This window comes from Strix aluco, chromosome 1, assembly GCF_031877795.1.
Source record: "Strix aluco isolate bStrAlu1 chromosome 1, bStrAlu1.hap1, whole genome shotgun sequence".
NCBI lineage: Eukaryota > Metazoa > Chordata > Aves > Strigiformes > Strigidae > Strix > Strix aluco.
The window spans coordinates 146,478,178-146,497,522 of record NC_133931.1 but is presented as its reverse complement, the minus strand read 5'-3'; the positions used below and the strand labels follow the sequence as shown (position 1 = coordinate 146,497,522).

At 41.3% G+C, this 19,345-nt stretch overlaps 1 protein-coding gene across 2 annotated transcripts in view; it reads right to left on the bottom strand.

Moving 5' to 3' along the window:
• Nucleotides 1-19,345, bottom strand: part of RARB (retinoic acid receptor beta) — a 319,454-nt gene that overhangs the window by 76,509 nt on the left and 223,600 nt on the right. The window contains exon 1 of one of the 2 annotated variants that reach the window (XM_074839021.1): nt 15,747-16,249. The exons of the other annotated variant lie outside the window; for it this stretch is intronic. Within the exon in view, the coding sequence (XP_074695122.1) occupies nt 15,747-15,903 (157 nt within the window). The 5' untranslated portion in view covers nt 15,904-16,249. Of the gene's footprint in view, nt 1-15,746; nt 16,250-19,345 lie in introns of those variants that run through there. 2 annotated transcript variants of the gene reach the window in all.

The following is a 19,345-nucleotide window of genomic DNA, read 5'->3' as shown; positions in this document are numbered from 1 at the left end:
CTTTTCTTACAATTCAGGCCCTGTTTGCTTTACCAGTGAATTCCCAAGGTCAGATCCTCATCTGGGGTAAAGTGGTGTAGGCAAAGCAGCAACACAAATGTAGAGAGGATGAGAACTCTGGCCTCTTTATTCTTTATTTATGAAAATGGAGCCTATTTCTGTGGCCTATTGATACAACTGTATCATCACAAATTCAGCATGTTTCCCTGCAGGACCAAAAATAAGAAAAAAGGCACATTGTGAGGGACAAAACACTTAAAAATAAAAGGGGTCTGATTCTTTTTTCAGATCTGTTCACAGCGCTGTCACCTCACTGATTCCAAGAAAGACTCTTGACTTGTAAACATAAATGGGAGAAAACTCAGATCCAGTATCTTCAATTAAAAAAATGCAAGGGAAATTAAATACTATAATCTCTACACACAACCAGATATTTTACTAAGTTATAAAGCTTCGATTTATAGTTATTAAATGCTTTACAGTGTTTTGAGGACTTTTCTTTTCAAATCTTTTCAAGCATCCAAACAGAATAATTCAGAGTATTATACTAAAGGAATGATTTTATTCTTCAAAATTCACCTCCTATCCAAGTTTGTATTAGTTTTTGGTATTACTATGTCTGCCAAATAAATTTTTTATTTTCTATACATTCAACGTGTTCTTATGACACCATTCACCATGACTTTTTACTGTGGCTTGAATCCAGCAAAAAAATGAGTGTTTTAATATCTTTAATCACATAATACTATTACACAGTTGTTCAGTACCACACGGACAAAATAAAACTGTTGTGCTCTATTTGGAAATGCAGTAAAAGTGACTTGCTGTGTAATATTTTACATATAATTTTATTTCTCAAGCTTTAGGACCGTTAATTCAGAACATTTTGATCTTTAGGTGGTTTTAAATCTTAAAATTAATAGAGTGACTCAACAAGAGCCAATTCAGTGATCAAAACTACTTCAAGTAAGTATAGTAGCAGTTAAAGTGCTTATCATCCCAATTAATTTGTATTACAGCCACACTGCTGGATATCACTAATTGATTTATGTACCCTCCTTTCTATACCCATTTACAAGGGCAATTATGAACTCCATCACATATGTTTAAATGGGTTACATTAGAATAATATCTAGAAACTAGACTGCTGATCTTAAAATCTTTAAGAACAGGTAAATTTCTTCATTAATGGGTATGCTATCAATCCACTACAAATGGCCTATAACCTTTAAGGTGGTACACGGTACTAATATTTCACTTTTCATGGGCAGTTTGGGGTTGACTCCAATGATGAGCTCCACTGCTATTTTTAATTGTTTTTAAAATTGCATATTATAGGCAGCAATAAACACTTACAAATTAGTATTATACCATCCACAGCTTTCTGCAAGGCATGGTTTCTATATACAAGTTAAAACGCATACATCTGTAAATAATAAGTATAAGTATGCTGAATTTAATGAATAAGGGCACTAAAAGAAATTGAACAGTAGGGGTTCAGCAATTAGAGTAACTGCCCATTTTATTAAAAATGTATTGTTTCCAGCCTTCGCTTTAGAAGGTTTTTATTGTTCTGCTAATTCTAAGTTTTGATTTCCTTAGAAAAGGAGGTCTAATTCCTTATTTTCTTTGACAGCCCCCTGTCACACAGCCACTTGCCTTTTTTACAAGGCAATGGACAACTGTGAAGCTTTGTATCTCATTGCTTGGGATCTCACTCCCAGGCCCTCGCTGCAGACCTCTTTTTGGCATTATGCCACCCAGAGGTATGATTCTTTATTGAGTAAGGTTTCATCCCACAAGGGAGCTGGGATGAAACCTGCTGAACCAGCAAAGCCCAGGCAGTCACCCTCCAGCCGTTTCCCAGAGGTTACCAACCCTCTGGCAGAGCGGGTGGATGAGCACGTGTCCAGCTTCCCAGCCATGCCGCTGCAAAACAGGGCCATTTCCTGAAGCTGGCAAGGCTCGGGGCTGTGAAATGGAGCCATGCGTTTCCTCCTGCCATGCAGCAGCACCTTCCTGCAGAGAACAGGGTGGTGCATAGACTGGGAGAAGCAAAGGTAGCTTCTTAAACCAATCAGATATCCCAGTGCGCATCTCCCATGCCCCTAACACTACTGTAGTGAAACTCTGGGGTACCACTGCTTGTGTATAGATGCTTTACATCCACGGAGCTTACTTCCCAAGTGTTAAGACTTTCTTTACACTAGCCTAATTGCACCCACATTGCTGCACTGCTGCAACTGTGGGGGGTATAATTAAAACAATACATTATTTCCATTTAGACATGACATAATAACAGGATAAAACGGCTTTCATTGCTTGAGCTCACCTGCAACTAGAAGGGCAGACCAACCAAAACTTAACATTTCTGATATCCTCCAGCACACACACATTTGCAACATCTGAGACCAAAACAGGGACAAACTCTCTCCTCCTGCATCCCCCTCAGCATGCCAGACCAGGACAATGCATCACTAAGAGCAGCTCACCTCAGCATTTCTGATGCTAATGTAAGAAATTCAAGTTTATGGAATATTTAAGAACTGAGCATCACCAATATCTTTTGAGAGGAAAAATAAAACATACGGTTTATCAAGCCATAATGCTTGCCAGAGCGGAGTTTCAGTATTTCTGAATTGAATACCTGCCAGCCAAAAGATAACGCAGTGGGGAAGGTACCATGAAAAACTAAGACACTACCAGATTTCCTCTCCTTATAATTTAGAGTCCTTGTCATTGAGTTTACATAATATTTGATATATTTTTTTTTAATAGGTGCATTTTACTTTCTGCCAGTGTGGTTACCCTGGCAAACATCCCTCTGCCCCTTTCACAGTAGGCGCAATAGAAGCTGAAAGCTGGGAAGGAGCTCGGTGTCCTTAGAGCCAAGCAGTGGTTGGCAACTGTGCAACTGTGGCGCTGAGCACACCTCTACTCTCTGCCTAGAAGACCACAGATCAATAAAATGAGACAGTCACAAGAGACTAGAGACAAGATGAGTACCACGACTGGAGAGTGCTTTTTCCAATATTCTGTTCTATTCTCCACCTGAAGTGGATTTTCCTATTAAACCCTTGGAGTGAGGAATGCTCGTAATTTTACCTGTATGTTGTCTGTCAGTACCATTCTCACTCGGAAGAGAAAAAATTGGCATACACTGTACTGTGGGCAAACACATACACAGTAGCAGTATTTCCTAGTCACCTGGTCTTTCTTATTCAATACCTATCTTCAAGAGTGACTTGGGGTTTTTTTGCCCAACTAAGCTGCTCACAATTGACTGCAATAGCCCAGCCTTATAAACAGGGAAAATGTCAACTGTACTTTATATAGAATATGGCAAAAAGGAAGTATTTTCTTTCCAAAGAGCTGGACAAGCAACATTCACTCCTGATACCTGATGTCCCAAGAAATGTAAGGCGAAGCTTATGCTTTGAAAAGGGGAAGTTACTTTTTTCAAGCAAGATTCAATTCCAGAAGATTTCTGGCTACTGTGCTGTAATAATTTTAAAATGTCTACAATACAATTATCCAATATTACACATATGCATATAAGTAAGTTTCACAAAACATACGTTTTTTTAGGGGGAAAAAAAAAACCTTCTCCTGCCATGTTTGAGAGATTTCAGCCATCATTTTCTGTAGAAATTAGGCTCATTTTTGCAAATGCTTTTCCAGTTTTCACGCTTGGAAAGATATGTTATTAAATGTAAATTCATTCAGTGCTATCTTCCCGAATTTGCTGAAGGACAGCTTTAGTGCCTCTGCTGATATCGAAATGATTCTGAAGTCACAGCAAAGTATTATTGACAACATACCGAGGCTATTAAAAAAAATGTGGATAGTAGTGAAATTGTCTGTAAGACTATCCATTTCACTTTAGGGTCCAGAAAACCTCCAACCTGCGGCACTAGTACTTCATGAAGTGACTGTGACAAGGCAGAGCAACCATTTTAAGGAATTAGTAAAATATAATGGCATGGGGTTGTTAGTTAGAAATCACTGCTTTTAATTTCTTAGTATTTGCACAAGTCTGACAACTGTACAGCAGCATATATGCCCCAGACTGTAATATATCTAGGTAAGCTTTCCACGGAACAAGTTTAGTACACATTCCTTTACTTTCCTTTCTAAGGTCTAATCCTGTTTTGTCTCTCATTACATCGACCTCTTGGAAATTTTGGAAATCTTACTAGTTCTTTTTCCACGCTTTAACCCACCAGATATGACACGTTTGCCATCCAAAGCTGACAATCTGTAAAAACAATAATTTAAAAAGAGTAACCTGTGAACTCAAGAGATGCTCTCAGAAAACTCACCTCTGACCAGTTAACTCTGGGATGAACCCCTGTGTGCAATCCCAGTGCACGGGCAATCCCAGTAGGACAGGGGCACATTTTTGAAAGCTCTCACACCACCCAGACACAGGGGAGACCCCGCTGTTTCACAGCACCCCCGGCATTTGCAAACCAGTTTGCCTGATCACTGCCTTCTATTGTTTCCTGAGATAAGCAGGGCCCTAGTGAACAATTAAAGCTTTCAATAAATAATCTGTAAGCACATTCATTTGATTTACTGTTATTTGATACAGCAGTTAGTTTCAATGGGGCAGTTACTATTGATCACATAAAGTACTACAGACAAACATGAAACACTTCCAGAACTCCATGGATTATTACTCTTTATCTGCCACTCATCTGGGTTACTTGTAATGGTTGCAAAATTTAAAATCAATAACAACAATTAGTGTTCTGTATAGTCTCAGGAATGAATCATGTGAAATATGTTTTGTTACAAAAATGAAAGGCTGGAGAGCTTGCAAACATGACAGACTCTTGCAAGTAGCAAAACTCTAAAAAAATTTCTCTTGGAATTATGAAGTGTCCAATAAAGCAGGTAAAGAAAAGAAAAAATACGGGTATTTTAAATGCACCTGCAAGCATACACACAATTATAAAAGGGTATTGATAAGATTTTGAAAGTAAATTGAAGAGATTTAGGAATACAACTTTAAACTAAGCTGGTGAGGAAGAGGCACCAAATTTTTCCTTTGAAAATTCCACTATGAGTCCTACAATTTCATACTCACTCCTTGACCTCTACAGGAGTTTTGGGTTGTTAACAATGGCAGGACTTGCTCCTATGTAGGGAATTGAAGACATAGGAAAAGGTCTGACTCCTCTTCCCGCTAGCTTTTACTGGAGAGTCTATCACCAGAAAAAAAAGATGTAAGAAATGAAAAAAATGTAAGAAATGAAAGCAAAATCATAGAAATCATAGAATGGTTTGGGTTGGGAAGGACCTTAAAGATCATCTAGTTCCAACCCCCCTGCCACGGACAGAGACACCTTCCACTAGATGAGGTTGCTCAAAGCCCCGTCCAACCTGGCCTTGAACACTGCCAGGGAAGGGGCAGCCACAGTGAAATTAAATATGAAATTAATAAACTTGGAAACTGATTGTAAGGGATATATGTTGAAAAACACCTTTTCTCTTAGCTTCAGAGTCATATAAATTGTCAATTTAATGAAATGCATGGAAATAACAGTATTTTGAGATCTCTGCTAGAGTAATAATTCTAGATAATTAAAATGCAAAGCAATAAGAGAAATGTTTTATCATTAAACTGTAACCAGAGCTCTGTGTGAAATCATCCATTCAGAAGACTTGTTTTTCATCAATTATTTGTTATTTATCTGATGTAAATATAAGAAGGTCTAATTAAAATGTATGACTTCTTATGCAGCTTCTTGTCATTAAGACCAATGAAAGCATTCTGAAGACCATAATGAAATAATTATGTTTGCCTTTAAGAATCCTCTTCAACAACACATGGCAGTACTACACTAAATTAAAACATCAGGAACTAAATTTCTCTTGCATCTATTTCCATTTTCACTAATTATACCCCCAAGCTTTCCAACAGACCAGGCCCTAAAATTCTTTTGAAGCTGAAACAGCCTAAGGAACAGCAGCCGCCTTTTCATAGTAATGGACTTTGATGAAGAAACAAAGGTAATGCAGCCCTGGAAACATTAATATTTCAAATAGACTTATCATGTGAAAATATGTGTTTATTTGAAAAACGGGGAAAAAATTGTTGGTAAAGAGCCAAATACGTGTTCCAGGGAAACCGATACTCTGATTTAATCTCATTTAATTGCGTCATTCCTTCCTCACCTCTTTTCGTCAGAGTATTTTCTTGTTCTGCACAGAAATTAAGGTTAGGGAAAGCATAACAAACACAGTATTATTGGGCAGTGTCGGTGTACCATGCTGTAACTAAGGTCCACTTTCCATTTTGGTAAAGGTGAAAACAGCCCCTGTGAACAATTGCAGTGTTCATACTGGACTCCATTTCAGGGAGAGGGGAACAGCTATTTTCCCAAACCACCTCCAGACAGGCAGTGCTTCCTAACACATAGCTCGTACTTCAACCATGAAGTCTTGCAGGACCTCTCCAAAACACAGAGAAAGGAAAGGATTCGGATAAGAAAAAAAACACAGAAGGATGTGAGTCAGCTCTGACTTCTTGCAGGCAGCCAAAGGCTTCGTTTCAAAACTTTGGAGAGATAATGGATCCTTCCTGGCATGGTTTCAGAGAAGTGAATGTGGCAATGCATGCAAAGCATGGAAAGACGAGCAGTTCACATACCTAACCTGCACAGCATGTGACAATATGCAAAACTAAAAAAACACAGCTGGAATGTGCTCTCCAAATGGAGAGATGAAGACTGAGGTTTACTGGGGGACGAGGACTTGGGAAAAGTATATTCTTCTGTTAGCCCCCCTCATCAAAGACACTGCATAAATATCCAAAAGACATAGGTGATTTGCCATTTGTTCTGCATTTTACATCTCAGTGTTCTAAGTGTGGGGTGAAAACAGAAGGATCTTTCAGAAAAACAGATCTCCGAGACTTTCCAGCCAGCCACTGAGGAGGATCTGACATATATCCTGGTCCATAGCTAATAAAATTTCTTCCTCAAATGAATAAAAAGGGGAAACTCAAACAGCAATGCAAAGGAACATTCTGAAAGATGGGGGGTAAGAAAAACCTTCTCAGACCAAAAGTTGAGAGGCAGGAGTATGAACAAGTGCTTACAAACAAACACACACTCCCTCAGGACCTGATCTTAACAATAAAAAACCTGACATGTGTGACTTTTTTTAGCCAGTCCTTTGACTTGTGCCCCAAGCCAAAAGCGCAGATTGGTGGATCAGTGCTTTCTGCTAGGAAGGGAAGGTTTGTGGAGAAGATAGGATCTTTGATTAGAGCAACCCAGAGAGTTGTGCAAAAACCCTCAGAGAGTCGAGCTTTGCGGGGGGCAGAGGCATCTCCCTGTGCCTGAACCAGGGTCCTGGGGAAAGCATCCGCCTGCGGATCAACTGCCTCGGCGGCCGCAGACCTCACCGACGGGAAGGTTTGGGCAGGTATCGCCAGATGGCACTGTGACACAGTTTTCCAACTCCTTTTTCTTTGTGTGCGAGTGAATGTTCAGTCTTGGAAAGACAGGCAACGCTGGTCTCCATTGTGGGTTTTTGGGTACGAGATGAGGAATCAAAGAGGCGCTCGGGAGATGGAAAGAGGTGAGTGGCAGAGGAGCCTGCTCCCTGCCCCCGTCTTTGCCCACAGCCAGTCCCTGAGCAACAGTGCTGGGGGCAGGAGGCTCCGAGACCCCCGAAAGCCAGGGTATGGCTGCACTCTGCCTGAACACCTCTATCCCAGATTGGTATCTGTGAACAAGTGAAATATTTAAATCAACTCAGATGCCTTTACATACACTTATGCAGGAACCCAGGAATCCTCTCGGTATCAGTCACCAGCTGGCAGATGACTGGTTCTGGTACAAGACTGGAAGATGATGAGGAAGTCTCATAGGAAAAGAGACACAACACACCTCTACGTGATGTGCTGCTGCACTACCAGCCTGCTTGGCAGAGAGGACCACTGGAGTGGTGTAATGGCCATTTCAGGAACTCACCAAAAGCTGTGTCCAGATAAAAAAAAAAAAAATCACAGGATTCAAAAGCCTTTTTTTGTGTTATTTGACTGGTTTTTTGTGGGTTTGTTTTGTTGGTTTTTTTTTTAATTGAATCATTCCTGCCACTTTGTATCTTATGGGCACAAATGGCTTTCTAGGATTGGAGCACTCATTGAAGGAAATCTGAGTTAAATCTAAGTTATCTCTGGTTGATGCAACACCAGGCAACTTGTTTAATTGCTCCACACCTCTGCTATATATATTTCAAAGGAGAATGATTCTTCATTCTTTCTAAGAAGGAATGTTGGATGTTCATTGTGCTGAACATCCAGTACAATGGGATAAGCTTTTACTGATATTTCGTAAAAATACAGGTACATAAATACACTAAAGGGTCACTCATATGACCACTCTGTATCTGAACCTCTTATTAAAATCAAGGGTGGAGCCTTGAGTGCATTTAAGTACTTCACTAGATAAGGCTCTAAAAGACAAAAATATACTTAATTTGGCATTTTATTGCTCAAAGATGCTTGCTAAAAATACAATGTGAGCCTAGAGAAAAATATTATGGTTCAATAGAAAGAGATCCTCCAAACCATTAAAAGAAACTAAGTGGTGCTAAAAAACCTTTTTGTTGCGAGAATTTTCTCGGTTTTTTTTCTTAGGAGATGCACTTAGAGTGTAAAATGTAAGTCACTGAAAGTGCATAAAACAGAAATCCCTCCAAACTATGGATGGACTTTAACATCGTGTCCTTAGTAGTGAAGATCCAGAGCACTCTGAGAATTTATAAATACTCATTCAAGCTTTAACCTATTAAACCTATACAAGTGTCACTCGCACGTGTATGTTTAACTTACATAGTTTTATAATATTCAGTTTATATATGGTATAAGCAGGGGAAAGAAAAATCACCTTGTCCAAGGGGAACAGAAGGTATATTATATACTCTGTGTCTAGGATCCTTTACACAGACTTGCTGGATTATATTTCCATCTCTCTTAACAAAAGTATTTGAAGAAGTTGTAAGGCTCAAACAGAACGCTAACAGAAAGTGGGGTCAGTTATATAAGGGCTGGCATTAGTTTGTTAAAAGTTTTTTTCCTACCCACTCCCAAATAAAGGGACAAAGAAGTGAACATTGTGGGAATGTGTTTCTAAACCACATGATATCCTTATCAGATTGTCATGTACAAGGAAGGTTCTCACACAGGGACCCCATGCTGGTGAGCTGCCGTGAGCTGCCCCATCACATGATGCAAGTTCTCCGCTCCTATTCAGATTACTGAAATGAGCTGAAGGAAGCTAGATTTCCCCCTCCTCCCCCCACCAAGCAAAATGCACAGCGACCACAGTCATATTAATTCGCTGCCACTGGGAAAACAATCCTGAGCAGCTGCTAATGATGAGTGAGTATATGAAGTTAATCTAGCTATTAAAATCTATACCACAAGTTTGAAACTGTCTTGGGTTAATATCTGATGAGCAAACTTTAATGCAAGGAAGCAAACAGAATCAGAGGAATCCGAGAGTCAGACCAAATACAGGGAAAAAACCTCGTTTGACTTGGAAATTTATAGGAGAGGAATATATTTTTATGAACAAGTCCTACTTTGTCTTCTTAAGTGTCTCTCCACTGTTAATGTTGTGAACTCTGTCACTGAATTACTTTTTCATATAGTTTGGGGGAAGTGGGAAAGTAATTTAAAAATTTTTAATATTAAATGAAGGTTCTAAATAGTATTTGGTCACATAAATATGTGGCCTGTTTTAAAAAGTGCTGAGGGAGCTCCTAGATGCTCAGCATATTTGGAAATGAAGCCATGAAATGTGGATTTAGGATGCTAACTTTAGGCTACTGTTTCTGACATTCTTAACTTTTGGAACACTCATGCAACGATGGATTAATAAAATCCCAGATCTCAGATTATTTGTAAAAAGACAGTTTTTGGATGAAAGTTGTTTACTGATTACAATTAAGAGGAACAGCTAAGATTACTGTGACCGAAAAACTGCACAGAAGAATCATTCCCACATGATACCAGTTTGTTTATTTTGTACCTAGAATATGTTTCTCATAAAAAGCAGCAGCAGGCGAAAGACATTACTCTTGGTGTGCCTGCTAGAAAATCCAGTTTTGCTACCCTTCTCCCTATACATTTGCTTGCAGTACAGAAAAATGATTATTCTGTCACTTTAGAATAGTTTTGAGCATTTTGTGACTTGTATTTTCATGGTTCCATTTGGTTTGAAAGAGCTTGGATTTCAGCAAGAAGTGGCATGGGTCACACTGCATGGGGACAGACTTCATGCACGTGAGCAAAGGTCAAAATCAATCATAGCTTTGTATTTCCAGGCCTATTACTTTTGGCAGTTTACCCTGCCAGAAGGGGCTAAAATATTTGCCTCCCAAAAGGAGTAAACATCAATAGGGGGCAGGAATATAATCAGCTTCTCAACCATGCAGCAGTGAGAAATGAGAGAAAAGGATCTCCTCCTCGCTGCAGTCACTAACCCATCTAAACGTTAGATGCAACATTTTCAGCAAAAAGTTGAAAGATTTCACAGCACAGTGACTTGAAAAGGACAATAGGCCTATTTAGGCAATTATATTAGGCAGGCTTTGTTATTAGGCAGCCCTGCTCAGTCCCAGAAAGTCTGGATAATCAAAAGTGTCCAAGTACAGGAAGGGGAAAAGTACAACCCCACCCTCCTACACAGCCGCTGCCAGGACCTCTGGATTTGAAGGGTAAAGTCTATTTACCGAAGCTCCTTGGCCATTTTATACATCAACTGATATCCTTCCTCATGGGGCTGTGCACTACAGCCTAGCAAAGCTCTGGAAAGCCCTCCGAAACCACAGCTAATTTGGCCCCAGCCCGCCCCTGTAAATTCGTTGTCGGAGGCTGCTGCCAGCCCCCTAGGCAGAAACTGCGAGGAGGAGAGTGATGCTCCCCCCAGCTCGCACGCATACCAGCACCAGTCCCCACGGCCAAACAGATCTGGAAACTCATCGCAGCTGTGCTCTGCTTTTGAGCCTTCAATAGGACGGGGCACGGCGTGGCCGACTGCAGCAGCAGCAGTCCTTCGGAGCACAATGTCCCTTTCACAACCCCGCTCCCAAATCGAAATGCTGGCTGTGTAACACAGCCGCACTTCATCAGCTGCGTAAAGGGCCGTGTATAAATTAGACCTGAGCAAAACCAGTCACTTGGGGTGTTTAGGGGAGGTGGAAGCATAATCTGCCGACTGGGGCGCCTCGCTCCCGCACACCCCCGAGCAAAGCCCCTTAGCTAGGCTCGGCTGCAGTGCAGGCGTGATGCACACATGTTTAACCAAGACGGCTCAGCAGTAAGTGGGGATTTAACTGGATGTGAGGATGACTAACTTCGCTGTCTGAAACATTATCTCTCTCTTTCAACTCCTTAACTTCGCCGAAACCCTCTCTAGGCAGCGTCGCGACAGCCTGGCTTTGTTCTGACAAGTTGCACCTTTGCTGCACAGACTCATTAGGCAAGCAGGGAGTCACCCAAAGATACATTGCTTTTCCTCCAAGTTTATCCCACCCTAACTTCACCAGCGAACGCCGCTCATCATTTTTGTCTGCAGGAGTTTCTGACAGTGGTGTGTGTCCATTAGTTCTCCTGTGCCAGCAGCTGAATCAGGCTGACTGTATCAGACTCTACGTAGAGAATAGTTGTTCTCGTTTCAATTAATTTGGAAGAAAAATATTCCTGTGCAATTTTTGTTTTGAATGAAGGGGATCAGAAACAAACACATCTCATCACATATTTCAGGGCATTAAGCTACAAGTATAAAAATTTAAACAAAGACTATCCCTAAGCAAATCAGACCTAGGGATTTAGCTGTAAAGTTTATAGATGAACTTTAAAGAAAATAACCTGGTTCAAACACATCTTGCCTTCTGGGCACTAGCAAACACACCTGCAGCAATTTGATACTTGGGAATGCAGATTACAAGTCCTTCACTTCAAAATGTTTGTTTTTAAATTCAGAAAGATGAAAGAAAATAAAGTACCGAACTTTTTTCTGTTGAGCACAGATGTTTCCAGTGCTTGCAGGGAACAAGAACCTGACCCAAACATTGCAATAATCTGGAATTCAGAAGGAAAACGCATGCCTTCTGGAGTCCCATCTTCACAGACTTTCTGAAAGTTAATACCTGCTAGATCCTCTCTGGGCAAACACTTCCCACCAAACTGAAATAAGAACTGTAGACTACATGAGCCTCAACATCCTACTATGTCTGCTGCCATAACCATAACTTTTGCCTTCATCAAATTTCTTATTCCTCTAAACCTAACAAAATGTGGTAGGCAGTAGTCTTATACTTGACATAATTAGCTGAAACACTACATACTGCCAAACAAACTTACTCTTTTTTTGCTTGGGCCTGCTCATTTGGTTTTTTGCCTGTTTAATTAATGAAGACTAACGAAGACTTTTTTTAATAGGCTTTTCCAAGGCCAAACTGCCATTCCTTGCAGCTCCTCTCTCAGGGCCTGTCCCGTTCCCACTTCCGCAGTATTTAGTTTGCTCACATTTCAACAGAAGTTACTCGTTTTCTCTCAGTATTTGGTGTCGCTGCACTACGAGGGAGCAGAAAATTCTACCTTACTTAAAAAAGTATAAATTACTCATTCTTGCAATCTTAACTCTTTTGTCCTTTTAAGAACTATTCTTGTCTAATTTGATTATACTGATCTGATTTTTACCTTATGAGCAAAGGACTGAGAATGGCTCATGATTAAAAGTGCAGCCAGTTCTACTCTCATTTCTGAGTCCATAATTTTCTTTGCAAATAAATAATTTCTTTTTAAGCCTACAACAATATAATATCACATAAAACATAAACAAGTATGAACATGAAATTAGGTATTTTTCTGTGTGCTCGTAACACATCTTGCAATACACAGTGGCTAACCTTTGCGTTGCAAACCCATAGCAGGTTTTTCCTCCCACAGGGGGGAGGAAAAAAAATACCACACAAGTTAAGGTCATGTTTGGGTTGTGCCTTCCTCTCTATTTTTACTTTGCAGACCCTCGCGGACTAGAAAATTTGTGATGCTGCAGGAGTGCGCTTGCTTAGTGAATCGTAACGGGATTAACATACTGAAGATGTGCTGAAGTTGGAGACCTACAGCATTCTGCCCTAACCCCTGCAATGGCCAATTTTGCCAGCATTTCAGTTGAAACTCTGATGCTGTCTGGGATTGTTACTGGCCTGTTCGGAGTTTGCACTATCCATGTATTATTCCCTCAACAACCATTTACCTTTTACTCTACAATCACATCTCCATCAAAGCAATATTTCTAAGGCCTAAAGCAATGGCTGCAGGTGTACTGCTTTTATGGCAGAGCCAAAAATAAAACAAACTAGACAAAAAACCCTATTACATGTCTAATAATTTCAAAATTTGGCTATGATTACATTCCATTAAATCACAGAGGTCTTCATAAAAATAGAAAATCAAGAAACACTTGAGTTAGAATTAAACATTGCTATCTTTGTATTTATAAGCACTGAAGCAACCTTTAAATCATTAAAAGCTTTCTGGACCACAAAAATTCTGGTTTTGTCATTATTTTCATGAGATGCAAGATAAACTCTTAGATGTTGAGAGAATTTTAGTATTTTATAATCCGTTTACATATATTTTCCCATACACATAAAGTGCTTATACTTTCTTCAAAATTTAAAACAAAACTTGCTCTAGAAATCAAACAGAATTCTTCATTTGGAGCCTAACTAAATTGCTTTTTCACATTTCTATACCACTAACTTTCACAGTTCAAATTACAGCCACCGTATTATGATTCAGGTTTCATCCTGATTTTAAATTCCCATGAAGTGAAGATTAATCCCATTGCTTACAAAGTTACGAGACTGGATTCCTGAATGCATTTTCCTGTATTTTTTATTTACTCTTGTTAATATGAGTTTCTTTGATTAGCTAAACTTTGCTGTTATCAACGCTTGTCTCTTATCACAGGCCCTAGGCAAATTACATATTTACCACTCATTCCATTCTGATAAGGGTAATCCTGTGTTTAACTTGCCCAAGAACAAACACCATATATTTTGTTTTTAAGAATCTTGCTTCTAGGTATTAACAACATACAAGAGAATGAGCAGGACATTTTTAGACCAGAAGTTATCTAAAGAATATTTTGCGAATGTAAGCTTTTAACGACAGCATATGCATCCTACTCCAGGAAAGTTTATTTAATTCCAAGTTTCCGCAATATCACCGCTGAAGTTACACTAAAGTTTAAACCATGGAAGGAGGAAAACACATTTTTAGTAAAACATCTGCTTTGGGTTTTTTGTTTTCCCTAACTGAAGCTCTCCCATAGCTAGTAACATTATTTTGAAGTAAAAGCTTTGTTTCATATCTTGTTTGAAGCATTTTGAAAACAGCGCGGAGAAAATAAACATCCCATGCTGAACTTCACAGTCTAATTTTAATTGTAAAGACATCAAAACATTTGCAGTGTTGCAGGCTGGTAGTCACTGATTTTTACAATTTTGTTTTCATTACTCAACCCACACAAATGTCATATGGTGACTGAAAACTTTTGAGCAGAGTGAAAAACACACTATTTCACCAAACATTTTTAAATTTGTTTTTCAATTCCCTCCTCCACCCATTTGAGATAAACTGTATCAAAGGGAGAACTATTCTAATTCCTAGGTAACTTTATAACATACCATAAAACAAAAATTTCAAACAGAATTATACGGTTAATGGTGTACTGAAGTGACCGAGAGCATGCTAAAATACATTTTGATAGATAGCCAAGTCATTTATCTAAATCACCGTCAGAGCAGTGAAGCATCCTGCAAGCTTTTATGCAGAGTATAAGGTGCTGCTTTCTGGCACTTTTTGTCATTTCTCAAACTTGAGACTGTGGTGTTAAAATACTGCCATTGTTTAGCATCTATGTATTTCAGCAACAAATCACGACCCTATAACATAATAATACATTTTCAGAAGTGTCCGACCACTAACTCTCCCTCTTCCGCTACCACTGCAACACTGCCTGAATCATAAGGTATAGAAATAATTGATGGTTAAACTCAAAGGGTGTTCACAGTAAGTAGTTTTCTAGCAAAACAGCAACTTCTTAGAGCAACAAAGTGAAGAAGAAAGGTGGCAGCAAGGTCAGTACAAAGAAATATTGCCTTTTCTTAGGAAACTGAAAACTACTGTTGGATTTTTGGAATGGCACCTACCCACTGCAATTCCACATCTTTGCAAGAACTGTATGGAGCAGCATTTTAATTGCTTGGCTGCTCTGCTAAAATGCACTTCGAGACAACATGTATCCAGATTATCAAATGTGGCACAAAATTAGATTAAGGAGGCAAAGCAAAAAACTACCACAGAGATGTTATGTAAATTTGCCCTTCACTGGTTGGAGTTTTGCAAGTATTTGCCATATTATAATATAATTTTATGTGTTCCTGCCTGGCTCCACAACTGTTAGGATCAATATGCTACATGAGATGGGATAAACAGAAAGCAGCCTGGTGCTTCTTTCCTTTTCCTTTCTTGCCAAAAGGAGAAAAAAGGCTTGCAAACCACATTTTGCACCAAAAACTCCCCCCACCCCTCATTACCCCTGTGCTTAATTACAACTATTTCTTTTTTTAAATACATGCAAATAATAAAATAACAATAATCATAATAATAACAGCTTTAAAGTGGAAAAATAACAGTTGGGACCTACATTGAGCACTGTGCCGGTGTTGCCACTCTGTTTGTGCCAATCCACTGAAGCATGCTTTGAGAGCCTTCTCCTGGAGCATGCAGGAAGACGGACTCGCAGTGTAGAAATCCAGCATTTGAGCAGGGCTCACTGCTAGAACATCCATACAGTCAAACATGATTCCCCCTGCACAGAATGCCTGCAAAAGTGCTTTCCTCTAGGTGTGGAGGAAAATGGCACATAAAAGTACACCCAACTCCATCAAACTCTGCCCCTTTTTTGGCACGTAGGCTGTTGGTCTTTTTCCCAGACCAGAATCATGAATTATGACAGACAACACAGCTAAAAGCCTGTAATTGATCCAAATGATCATTTACCATTTTCCAGGCTGCCCAGCCAATCCAGCAAGATGGGGGGAAGCGAGCCGCATTCCAAGTTTTAACTCCCATCAATTTCCCCCAAAATTTCTTTAGAGTCAGTCCCACTCCTCGGGCGCTCGCCGGGTGCGTGCCGCGTCCCACGCCGTGCCGATCGCCCGCCTCCCCGGGATAAAACGGCTCCGGTAGGGACTCGGGATCCCCCTCGGCCGTGAATAGATCCTTCTGCCTCTGAACAGCTCACTTCCTACTACTTGTGTCACAGGGAATGAAAGATTGAATTGCCTAATATATGCGAGTGAACTTTCCGTGAACCCTTCCCAGGCTGCTAACCTTCAAATGACCCAAGCGGTCTGACATCACCAGCTCCCAGGATTCTCACACGCCTTCACAACTCCCAGCAGCCCTGCAAAAAAGCAGGCAGGCGGGCAGGCAAACGCTAGCCCCAGCCCTGCCGGAGTCGCCCCGCTGGCGCTGAGCGGGCGGCAACGGTGGGTGCGGACGGGGAGGCCAACTTGCAAAAAGACCCAAAATAATACCGTTTAAAAAAAAGCAACAATGAGGAGGAGGAGGAGGAGGGGAAGTGGGGGTGGGAATTGAGACAGCGATCTTTTTGGTGGTTGTAGAGAAAGGAAGATTTTTGAATTCCAGCTGAATTTATTAAAACTTCTGTGCCCTCCCCCCCCACCCCCCCCCGTTCCTTTCCTCCCGAAGAGGCCACAAGCAAGGCGCAGGCATCTGCCACTGTACCAGAGCCGTGGACACAGGCTTCGCCCCAACTTCTGGAGCAGTGACACAGCCCCTGCACACCCCAGCAGGGACTCCCGTTCAATGCCACCAGCAGTGACGGTGACCGGTGCCAGACCCACTCCCGGTGGGGACCTCACAGCCCGTCGCTCCTGGGGTGGGGGGGTCAGGTTCCACCTCTCCTCACCATCCCTTACCCTGGCTCCTAAACCACGCAGCGCTCCCAGGCCTCCCCGATGGGCCAGATTTGGCAGGCATCATTGCCTGGGAGGGCCTGTCCCCACCACTCAGCCCAGGGCAGGAGCAGCCCCACATCCCCGCTTCTCCCCAGCCCAGCTGCCGCCAGGACCTGCCTGGCTCTGATTAGCACAGAGGGGCCGGGGCCGCTCGCATGGCCCCGGAGGGGCTGTATCAGCTTTCAGAGGGCTAATGAGCCCCAGCTCCCCGGGAGAGGAGAGAGGCCATGAGCAGGTCTGTGGGGAATGGGACCCACCCCAGGGTGCCGGGATTAGAGACCGCGGCTGCCTCCTTTCTGGGGCAGGCAGCCCTGGCCACCCCCTCACAGCCATTTTGAAGGCATGGGGCTGCTCCCACCAAAACACGCACTAACATCTCTGCAAAACCATGCTGCCAGCAGCCCTCTCTCATGGCAGGTAGGTGTCAAGGCCTTCCCAGATCTGTGGCCAGGACACCACAGCCAGCACGATGCTGGCCCACCATGTGCATCAAGCCAGCAAGGAGCCCTGCGATTTTTAGGTAAAACTTCTGCAAAGTCCTGCTCACAAAGACTCCATCGAGGCCTCTGCCAGTCCTTATTCTTACCGACACTTTAAAAATGAAAAACAACAGCCTAGAAACACTCCCTCTGCCCCACTGGAAAGGACATGAGCTCAACGACCACGTGCACGCCTTCATTTTAAGTGAATGAGCCAAATTGCCTCAGCCTCGGTGGACTGAGCACTGGCCCGGAGCAAGGTTTCCTGAGGCACGGAGGAGCCTCGCTTCCCGCCCCAAAGCTAGCTTGGGTTCGGAAACTGGAAAATGAAACCCTCGATTACTGCCTGTTTCTTGAAAAGCCCAAGATGGGAGTCAAGCAGAGTGCGCAGATATGGCACACAACTGGCGACCGTGAAGAAATGCTGGGGAGAGACTCACTCTGGGACCTGTGCAGCCACTTTAATGGATGCGGTATCCCCTCTCCACAAAAAGTCCTTTGATGAACCGAAAGCTCTCTGACAATGCCTGCCGATTGTATTAACAAAACTTTTCACACAGGTTCAAGAATTTATAAAAAAACCAAAACAAAACCCCACACACAGCACTCGCACTTGTTCCCTGAAACTGATATACCCATGTTGAAAACCAGCAGCCAGCAAACAGACCTGCTGCAATCTGGAAGTGAATCCGTTTGAAGAGATAAAAGCAAAAGCTTTTCTTAGCCTCCTTTCCCTCCGACCAGAGAGCGCTCTGGCTGTCCCTGCAGCAGGCTGCTTCTCTTCCCATCTTCCCTCCAGGCAGAAGAGTTACAAATGCTGGAGTTTAACAGTGTCTTTTTAAGTACTTTTTAAGGACTTTCTCAGTCCATTGGGGTGTCCTCCCCCAGCCCCAGCCCCATTCAGGGGCTGAAGAAGCCCCTGACACTCTGTAATCCAAAAATTATGCACAGTGCACATTTATCGAAAAAGCCACCCTTTGGGGAAGGCTTGTTTAAACCATTTCAGCACAGCAAGCAGCATTCACTATATTAAAAAGGCAAGTGCAAAAGTGGCTAAATTTCTGTTAAAATCTCAGCTGTTTATGTTGCTACAATTTTGTTTTGAGTAGCAAGACTAAATTAAAAGACAGTATTTTCTAACCAGACAACACAGGACACATGAGAAGTTTGGAACACGTAATGTATCACCACAAAAATAACTGGAAAGGATGACACAAAATGTTTGTCTCCAATTTAGGGAGAAAACATCATTTTGTGTGGACCAAGGCTCTTGGAACAGTTGAAGCTTATGCCAAGAAAAACATATTGCCCATGTGAGTTAAAATAAACAAAATCAGATAAACAAATACAGTTATGTTTATTCCATTAGCAGTCTTTTAATACCATATTTAAAAATAAAACCTGTTTGTTGTACCTCAAAATGTAGACTGGCAACTTCTGAAAGTAAATGTCAGGAACTCATGCTTAACTGTGTATGAATTAAAAAAGATTGCTTTTTCTCACTGTATCTAAATGAGCCAGGTAGCTCATCTTGTTTTATTACGAATAATAGTTGTGCTAATGCTTATACTTATTACTAAAACCATATGTAATTAACAAATTCTTCAAATAGCCTAATGGTTTGCTTGCATACTGTTTCTACAATACAGTGATTTATATATCTCATATTTCACTCTTAAATAGCATGATACTAGTTTTTCTTAAACAGAGTATCAGGAAAAGATACATTCATAAAATGTGAGGTATTTTCTAATTTAGATCAGAACTAGCCATAATTATTG